This window comes from Centroberyx gerrardi, chromosome 4, assembly GCF_048128805.1.
Source record: "Centroberyx gerrardi isolate f3 chromosome 4, fCenGer3.hap1.cur.20231027, whole genome shotgun sequence".
NCBI classification, from domain to species: domain Eukaryota; kingdom Metazoa; phylum Chordata; class Actinopteri; order Beryciformes; family Berycidae; genus Centroberyx; species Centroberyx gerrardi.
This window is the reverse complement of record NC_136000.1, coordinates 17,443,508-17,453,853: the sequence shown is the minus strand read 5'-3', so window position 1 is coordinate 17,453,853 and position 10,346 is coordinate 17,443,508. Positions and strand designations below refer to the sequence as shown.

At 43.9% G+C, this 10,346-nt stretch overlaps 1 protein-coding gene across 1 annotated transcript in view; it reads right to left on the bottom strand.

Annotated features, from left to right (window-relative positions):
- The window catches only part of hgfb (hepatocyte growth factor b), a 19,818-nt gene extending 12,612 nt beyond the window's left edge, over positions 1–7,206 (bottom strand). The window contains exons 1-6 of the mRNA XM_071927264.2: positions 7,078–7,206; positions 5,163–5,322; positions 4,776–4,888; positions 3,969–4,083; positions 1,950–2,098; positions 150–270 (exon numbers count right to left, since the gene is read on the bottom strand). Of these exons, the coding sequence (XP_071783365.1) occupies positions 150–270; positions 1,950–2,098; positions 3,969–4,083; positions 4,776–4,888; positions 5,163–5,322; positions 7,078–7,126 (707 nt within the window). The 5' untranslated portion in view covers positions 7,127–7,206. The remainder of the gene's footprint in view (positions 1–149; positions 271–1,949; positions 2,099–3,968; positions 4,084–4,775; positions 4,889–5,162; positions 5,323–7,077) is intronic.
- Between the last annotated feature and the right edge of the window lie 3,140 nt (positions 7,207–10,346).

Genomic DNA, 10,346 nt, shown 5'->3' with positions numbered 1-10,346 from the left:
TTTTCTATGAACTCATTGCTACATAAGGTATTGCCATGCAATTTCCGTAGTATTATATATGACCTTGTATTTGGGGGATTATGTGTGATTGAGCATGCAGACTGCAGTGTGATTGGGCATGCAAGTGTGTGTGTGTGTGTGTGTGTTACCTCTTGGGGTGGTACAGGTGTTTGTGTGGATCGTCCAGGTCCCAGCGCTGGCATTCCCTTCCACTCTCTGTGTGGTCCATCGGTCCTCTGTAATCTTCCCCATTACAGTTCATACACTCCACTATGCAGCACACATGCGCACGGACACGCACACACACACACACACACACACACACACACACACACACACACACACACACACACAAAGAAAAACAAACACAGCTCAGAGTAAGAATTTAAAAAATCAAAACAGAGAACTTCAAGTGAAATTCAGTCTTCTCTTTGTTATATCCGTGATGCATCACAACCAACATTTGTGATTTGAATAAATCAAAAGGAAACATGAAGGGTGTTCTTTCAAAATGAGACATTCAGCACTTTAAAAACACCACACATCACAACAATTCTAACAAAATGATCGATAGCACAGAATTCAAATAAATCATGACGTAAGTAAGTAAGTTAGTTCTTGGTCAACAAAGCCATAACACTTTCACATATTGGATCTTCTGTGTTTTACAGATATTAAATTATGAATTTCAGGTCATGATTTCCCCCCAAAATATGGTTATATAACATTTTGGAATGAAACTCTTCATATATACTTAAGTATAGACGTTATACTATATAATGTATGGAAACACATAGTACGTGTCTGACTAATGAAGGTAAGGATCTCTTTGATGTACAGAAGGTACCATTAGTTGTTTAGCATGGTGGGTAGCACACATTGTCTAGTGTAAACAACAGAAAACATCCAGATTAGAAACAGATGTTTATGAGTCCACCATTCCCATGACAGAGCACATTTTACGCCACTGCACTATGTGTATGTGTATGTGTGTGTGTGTGTGTGTGTGTGTGTGTGTGTGCGTGTATGTTTCCCATTAACCCCAACTAATTTCTGGATAAACCCTTCCAGCCATTTTTCTTCTGAACAAATGCACGCTTTCTATCAAAATAAAAAGAAAAGGTTGTTAACTCCATTTTACAGCTTGTGATAGCCCGGTGGGATCTAATATGTGAGTTGGAGAGCAACATAAATTCCCATCCTGCTTTATCAAACCACAGCCTGGTCTCTCATTAACATGATCCAGTGTCATACACACAGAGGGAACATCCCCTCTGACAGCATGAATCATCAGGGATTAGATAACAGAGGTCATTATCATCCCCTTCTACAGGGAGAGATCAGTGTCTGACAGTAATATTGTGTGATATAACATAGAGGCTGAGACAGTGGTGGGAAAGTGCTTTTCTCTCATCCTGACAGGATAAATATAAAAGTTGTATTTATATAGGCCTATAACTCCAAGCCAATAGTCGCTGTGTATGTGTGCCACTGGGATAGCTATGTAAAACAGCTAACATTTTATCTATAGGAGAGGACAGGGGATTCATCTCTCCAAACGCCCTAACACCAGCCTCTTTGGGTTCAAACCATTTACAGGGCTGGAGCATGATGGAATGAGAGAGGACAACATAAACTGAACCTCACACCTGGAAACGGCTGCAGCTGGCCTCGGCTAAAAGAGAAAACTTGTGCGCGCACACACATACGCACGCACACAGCGTAGCACAGCTAGAGCCAACATCGCTTAGTGCAAGGTGCTGTGTGATTGCCTAATTTGCTGCAGCTCATTCCAGACTATCAAGCCTCAATTGGTGAGGCAATTTGCAATGTGGAATGGGCATTATTTCAAGATGAATGTCCGCTCACATATGTGCATTTTGTGTGTCTGTGCATATGACAAATGTATGTTTTGTGTGTGTGTGTGTGTGTGTGTGTAAGCAGCCTACCCTGTGAGCACTGTGGTATGCCACACTCCTGGTGTCTGAGGTGTGGGCGGGGGTCAGTGGTGAAGCACCACGGTCCAGCGGTGGAGTTGTCAGGGTTCCGACAGTAGTTTTCCCGAAGGTCCTTCTTCCTGTACCTCTTAGACATGAATCTGTCAGGAGGCAGAGCCACAGTTATGCAAACAGACACATGTACAAAGCCTGGCTGCCAAATATTCTAGCTAGCATGCGTAGCAACCACTCTTTCAAAAATGCCCAAGGCCACAGTTTCTGTTGGCTCTTTTATCATTGACAGAATCCATAATCCTGTACTCATGTTTGAAAGAGCTGCTGCCAAACTCTGGTGGCTGTAACCTGCCTCTGTCAGCAAAAATTAACCACAGTCACTATGGAGACTCCAAAGGATTGAACCTTGGAAGATAAAGAGTTTTTGACGGAGAGAGAACAGACTATTTTCAAAAGGATCGATATGTACGAGCATCATTCGTTTTCCATGAGGCCGGCTCTGCATGTAGTGTAAACACAGTGATAAATCTCCGCGTGACTCATATCTTTCCTACATCAGGCAAACACATGGCCGTGGTCACCAGTTGTGATGACGGACACGGTCTTGACTGGGACAGAAATACGAGTGTAGTCTTCCAGTCAAGTTGTGTTTTTCCAAATGATGATGAAAAGACAAAGTTCAGAAGTAGCCTTTCAGTCAAGTGGGTAATGACAAGTAAATTAGAAATGAGAAGGCCTTTGCTCGGCAATCACAAAAAAGGAGAAAGCTTTCACTGATAAAGATGCAATTTGTTATTGTGTGTGTGCATGGGTGTATGTGTATGTGCGTATCTGTAATTTTGTCTCCAAGTTTTCCATGCCTGTGAGCTGACTGATAAAACATACCAACCGCCTGGCTTTGATTACCTGACCTACAGAGACATTCGCAGCCGTCTGATAAAGCAGGTTCACTGGAGGTACAAACGTACGCTGCCCTCTTTGATTATTGTGCTACAGCGACGACTCACCTCAAAGCCTTTCAAAGTCATCTCTGGCATGAGAGACAAAGAGTGTAAAGGTGTAGGGTGAGCTGTGCCTCTGTGTGTATTTTTTCTTTAATCAAGTGAAAAAAAATCTGCCAATGGGGAAAAATAATAGAATTTATTTCCAAAGCAAATCAACTTCATTATCTTGATACTAATGGAGTGATCTGCCCCATTCTGCCTTATGTCAAGATACTGACACTTGTGGAAAATTCCTCTAAAAAGTGAAACTGCTTTGGAAAAAAGTGGAATCATTTCACCCCATTGGCTGAATTTTTCACTAAGTCTTGATTTACGTATATTTTAAGACTGAATATAAGACCAAATGCTGGACATTAAGCTTACCAAGCACACACTGAGATCAGTGGTCATTCCACTTTAATTATCCTACAGATAGGCACTGCTTCACTTTATGTCTTTTGTTTTATAACTCCACTTAACTGGCTCTGTTTTCTGTTGGAAGCGTATATTTTACCAAAAAGGCTTTGAAAAATGTGTGTTATCTGGGGGATGCACCTCGAGTTTAACCAAGGGCTGCATATTAGATGATCCTAATCCCCCTAAAACGCACACACACACACACACACCCACATACACCCACACACACACAAAGATAAACAGTAAGGCCACAGCAGGAAATGATCTGTGACTCTGTAAAGTGTTACAATGAGGTCAGAGCGTATCAGTTCTGATGAATGACTACTCCCAAGACCCTAATCAACCCCTAATATATCACATACACACACACACACACACACAAACACACACACACACACACACTAGCCTCTAGCTTCCAGCTAATTGCATCACTAACACATTGCCCCATGCTTACGGTAAGAAAAAACCATCGGTGAACATGACAGCTCTAACATTATTAGTTCCTGTTAGATGAATGGACATGAGTCAAATTCATAAACGACTTTCAGATTGTCAAAATTCAGAGTATTTTTCCACACAGTAGTTAGTGAAAAGAAAAACCACATCAGAGTCTTACTTGTGTTCGTGAGGAATAGGAGAGGCCCAGGCTTGGCACAGGATTCCACTCACTGTCACCGACCTCCGCCCCCTGTAGCTCTGACCTGTACCCACAATGCACTCCCTCACATAGTCTGGAAGAGAGAGGGGGAGAGAGAGAGAGAGAGAGAGAGAGAGAGAGAGAGAGAGAGAGAGAGAGAGAGTTGGTGACATGAGCCAACAATGTGAGCACAGTGTTGTGTATACAGAGCCAGTAGAGATGATGAAGAAAGCAGACAGAAGGAGATGTTCGGTTATAATACTTAGCTTAACAAGGACGTGACAAAGCCAAAATCCAAATCTGTTTTCCTAATCTTCTGCAAAACATTTGGAACCAGTAAAAATAGGCTACACAGCTTGCATGTTCGCTATTGTGGGCTGGTGGAGTCAAGGGGAGGGGGTGGGGGTGGGGGGGGGTGGGGGGGGGAGTTTCCATTGTTTACACAAACACCAAGTTAATGACAGAAAATTGACCATATTGTACGACAACACGATAAACACCACATCACCCCTTGCCCCTCCTCGTCTTCTTCTTAAGGGGTGCCATCATTATGAAGCACAATGGCTCTGAAAATCATTATTTGGCACATTACTTTACTATCATTAAGTTCTCCATTATATTCTGAGGCAGCTCCTACTCTACTAAAGGGTATGAAACTGTAGCTCTGATCTAATTAGAAGTGAGACAGAGCAAGAAAAGTTATTCTGACGGAAAGATGTGGTGATAAGGGAAACAACCACTTCAGTATCTGCTGATGGAGAGAAAGGGCAGAACGGCACAGGGCACCTTTCTTCTGATAGAGTTGGTAGTTGAAGTCCTGCTGGCTCTGGGCTCCTGGTGAGTTCCTGTCGAAGGACAGCCACTGGCATTTCCTGTTTTTATGATCATAGAGGAACGCTCTGGAGAAAGAGAGGGAGAGGAAAAGAGGCAGAGAGAGAGCGAGGAGAAGAGTGAAGTGCATGATGGCTAGGTTTTCTAAACTTCTTGAAGCGAAGCCATTTGTCAAAGTTAACCCTGGACAATCAACACAGCTTATGGTAATGTGTTACATAACTATGTAAAAAGCAGTTGAGACGCCTGACAGAAGGGAAAATACCTGTCAAGAACATTATTAAAGGGTGACATCCATATTCTTCAAGAGCTGAAAGGTTAATGCTGTAAGGTCAGACATACCTGCAGGGGAAGGGGAGCCTCTTGCTGCGGCTGCAGGCTTTGGCACACTTGGCCATGCTCAACTTCCTGCTTTTGGTCAGGTGGGAGGGGTCAGGAGAGCGGACGACCAATCGTATGCCATCAGTCCTCTGGTAGTCCTGGAGCGCATTTCTTCTGCTCTCTGATACACAATTACATACATGTTCATCACCGTTCAGCAACATTTACATTCTACATTTTAGGCATTTAGTTGACAGTCTTATACAGAGTTATTTACAATTAGTGATGCAGGCTTTCAGTGTATTTCTCAAGGACACAGCAACAGGACTGTTGCTGGGGTCAAACTTCTCTTTAACCATTATTCTACTCAACATGAGGCCTGCTGTAATGAGGCTAGTGGCCACCGTGACAAACACGTGTATCATCCAACAAAATCATCTCTAATACACCAAAGGACCTGTTTAGCGCATGTACATGTGCATATTAATCTACACATATATACACACCAAAAAGAAAAACATGCATGCACACACACACACACACACACACACAGACATGAGTGTGATATGACTCTGTGGTATTGGAGGCACATTCTAGCTAGTCTGCTAATGAGCCCAGCTAGACTGAGGAAGGGCCGGGCAACAGCATTACAATGTGTGAATTAGCCTGCTTTAACTGCTATTAATCTACAGGACCTAATGGGATGCGCAGTCATTTATCACTGTCCCCTTAGCAACTTGCCCAATGAGACCAAGACTGACCACACACACGCGCACACACACACACACACACACACACACACACACACACACACACACACACACAGGCACGCACACACGCTGGGCCCCAGTGCTGTGTCTGTATATTGCCTCTGTTGTTGGCAGGTTCTCTCTGCATCTCTGCAAAATCAGAGAGGCTGTTAGACATTCAGAGAGAGAGCTCTCTCCTCCTCCTCCTACCCATTTCAGCAGAAACTCTCTGCCCGTACAGTCCGGTCTGACTGTAGGAGAAAAATCAACACAGCAAAACTTCATCAAAGGGGTCTAAAATGGTAGCCTGATGTTTCTGTTGGAAGGTTTGCCTCGTGAGCTGTAGGATGAGCAGTGATCATGAAAACACTGGAGAATGCGAGAGGGGAAACTGTTTCAGATGCAGCACTTGGCGGTTTGGAGATGCGGTAAGCAAACTGAGGGTCAGAAGGTTCATGTTCACTGCGCGTCCGCTCCTCAACTTCAGTTCACCGGCTCGGCAGTTTCCCTGCCTGAGTGCCGAGGAGCAATGAGGCGCGAAATCGCCCTCTAATTAGGATTACAGGATGACTCAATCGCTAATTAGATTTTAATACGTCCCATTTAGAGGACAATGGGCTATATCTATTCACTTTATCATCGAATTTATCTCATGTGATCCTCCAGTCAAACATTACGTGTTAATGCGTCCCTATGCGGTGTGATGCGTTCTCGCGCAGAGATGTTGCAACAATCTACTACAGCAAGAGTTGAGATGAAAAAGCTCCCGCTGGATCGGCAGCAATGGCTCTTATCAAAAATATTTTGTTTTATTTTTTTTATTTCTAATGTGAAAAATTCACTCAGTAGTACTGATTAAATGAAAGAAACCACTAAAGGACGTGTCTTGTTATAACGAGCTTTAAAACGAAGAATAGCCTATTAATCATCTTCTAGAAGGACATATAAATATCACAATAAACTGTAAACACTGTAAAATCCTATAGGGATATTGTAAAAACATTATAGTGATACCACAGGATCTAGAAAATACCACAAAGTAAGATGAGGCCACTATTACAGTAACTCATGGGATGATGGTCTGTTTTGTCAACGGAGCGCAAACCAACGCGATGGGACACCACCAGCCTGGTAAATGTCGATATGGAGCAAAACAAATAGTTGTAAACAGTTTCCACCAAACTTACCGGAACAAGAAATGACGAAAAGTCCGACAATGATCTTGTAAATCCACATCGCCGCTGTGTCGGAGAATAACAGTTTCAGAAACAACTGAGATGCTGCTTGTTCTGCTGTCGGGCTGCAACCAGGAGATGTTGCTTCCACCACTGCACAGATGATGCGTCTCCTCTCTAAGTACTTTCTCGCCTCTCTCTCTCTCTCTCTCTCTCTCTCTCTCTCTCTCCCTCTCTCTACTTCTCTCTCTCTCTCTCTCGCCCTTTCTGTCCCTCTCTCCCTCCCCCTTTCTCTCTCTCTCTCTCTCTCTCTCTCTCTCTCTCTCTCTCTCTCTCGCCCTTTCTGTCCCTCTCTCCCTCTCCCTCTCTCTCTCTCTCTCTCTCTCTCTTTCCCCCTCTCCCTCCCTCACCCTCTTCTATCTCTCTCTCTCTCTCTCTCTCTCTCTCTCTCTCTGCCCCCCCTCTCCCTTTGTCTGTTTATGAAAAACAACTATACTAGTAATCCTATAATAAATATCATAAATATCACAGCAAAACTATAAGTCCCTATAGGAATATTATAGGAATGTTATAGTGGTACCATAGAAGATAAAAAATAAATAGATAACCATAAAGTACATTAAGGTTACTATAGATTCACTATTGAGTACTACAGACACAGACACATAAGTCCCTGTAGGAAAATTACAGGACTATAATAGTATTTTTTAGTCAGGTTCTCTCTCTCCCTCTCTCTCTCTATGTCTTTCTCTCCCTGTCTCTCTCATACAGCAGCGTCCCACTCAATCCTCTTTCATTTTTTTTTTATTTTTTTTATTTTTTTTTAAGATCACCAACCAGCATAAGTTGGCAGCACACCAGGGTCAGAAATGAAACAGATATTGGCAGGCACTTGTCAGCGAGGGGAAACCCGGTGGGGAGGTCAGAGAGATGGGGTGTGTGTGTGTGTGTGTGTGTGTGTGGGGGGGTGGGGGGTGGGGGGTGGGGGGGGGGGTGGGGGGGGTTGTTATGCTACTTTTCTTCTTCCCCTAGTGTCAGATAAGAGGTGAAGTTACAGGGGGTGGAGGAAAGGGGGGGGGGGGGGGGGGGGGGTGTAAGACATCCCAATCCATCTCCTGAGTGTCATCTCTATTTCCAGCGATGACAGCATGTGATAGGAGAAGTGACACTTGTTAGTCAAAGCTGGCCTCAGCATTTTCTCTCTCAACTTCTCTCTAATCCAGCAGCCAGGCGCTCCGCTCCTCCACTAAAGGCTGCGATGGGCTACACAGGTCACAGAAGCAGATTGAGAGTGACTGTATCATTCCCAGTATGTTTAAATCTCTCACACACACGTGCACACACCAAAATAGAGAAATAGATGGATAGATATACGTCAAAGGAGACAGACTCCAGCTCTATCTTCTCTTTTTTTTTAATGAGTAATACTCCTGTGGCTTCCTGAGAACCACAGTCATTCGCAATAATAAACAATCAGCCATGAGTCAGATACTTTCACTACAGCAGCGTGCAAGTCTCTCTGTCTCTCTCTCTTTCTCTCTCTATGTCTCTCTCTTCTTTCACATGTGCTCACACACACACACACACACACACTGTCTCTCACAGGCATACAAACTTCCTCTCTCTCTCTCCCTCTCTCTCTCTCACACATACACTCAGGCACATGCACACGCATATGCTCACATCACACACACACACACACACACACACACACACACACACATGCTCATACATAACGAGCAGCAGATGACTGGATAACACTCACCAGTTTTAGGTTGCGACAAAAAAAAAAAAAAAAAAAAAAAATACCTCATCACCGCAATCTCATTACTGACTCTCCTAGCAAGAATCCAGTGGGTGTTTTCACTGCGTCTGAGAGCCAGCGCTTCTGATATGAGATGGAAAGTAGAGAGACCCGGTAGCCCACTGTTCGCTCTTATGAGTGCCGTCACCATTCAGGACTTCTTCTTACATCTGTGGCTGGTTAATGCCAGAAACTTATATCTTCATGCAGCTGGCAATGGAGGGGAGGAAGTTCAGTGGGAGATGATGGAGATGATATGGAGAATGAAGAAATACTGGGGAGCTGATATTGAGAAAGCGTCGACTGGGAGAAGAGCAGTGTGAGAGAGACGGATGAGAGCGTGGAGGTACAATACAGACCCAGGAGTGGTTACAGTACAGTGGAGGCTAGTGTGTGTGTGTGTGTGTGTGTGTGTGTGTGTGTGTGTGTGTGTGCGCGCAAGTGTGTGGAGGGGGCAGTGCATAGTATTCATTTATTTTCTAAGCAGATTTGTTAAGAAGTGTGCATTTTACATGTCATTTGCGAGTCATATGTTATGTTATGTTATACATTTCTGTGCATGTGTGTGTCAGTGTGTGTGTGTGTGTGTGTGTGTCCATACGGGCAAGTTTTCATCTGCAGCAAATTAGTTGGACCTCATAGTGACCCCTAATCGTCCCACCCTCTCTCCTCCACCGCATTTCAGCCACATGACCATATGTTCAAGAGATGGAGTGGAATGGAAAAAGGAAAGAAGGGAGCGATATGGATGGAGGGAAGAGGGGATGATGTGATGGTTTGGGTGAGAGGGAGAGATAAGGAAATTGGAAAAGGGCTAAGAGTGGAGAGTATGGGAGTGCAGAGGAGAGGTGGCGCAGGTATTTGATTCTAATGAGGAAAGAAAAACATTTAGGTTGTGAGTCTGTGTGTGTATATGTGTGTGTTTGTGTAGGTGTGTGTGTGTGTGTGTGTGTGTGTGTGTGTGTTGGGGTTAGTGATGACAGTGGTAGGCCTAGATGCTGTAAACACAGATACTGTGTCAAGAGATCCTCCTTTAAACAAACACACACTTCCTGTTGTCAGTGCGTGCGAGTGTAGTCACCGCTCGTAATTAAGATCTGCTGACAGTTAGGGGGTAACACAAATAAACTACATGCAGACCCAGCCAGTCCCCACAAAGGCTTTTAAAACACGGCTTGTCTGCCAGAACTTGTGAAAAAAAAAAAGAATAGTTTTCCTTTATGTATGTGGTGCTGGTGTCACTGTGAATGACAGTTGTTCACGAATTCAAATAGCGTCAACGTCAAAAGCACACAGTCTGCTTCCCTCAGACATTTTTATTACAGTTTCAGATTGTGACAGTGAAAAAAGGCTGGAGAGTACGTGGGCAGAGAGAGATGCAAAACTGGAATTTTATCCATTCATTAACATGCACATTAGCAGACTAAGCCACCAACACATTCCCCAAAAATAGCTTTAAAGAGGACCAGAGGACCAT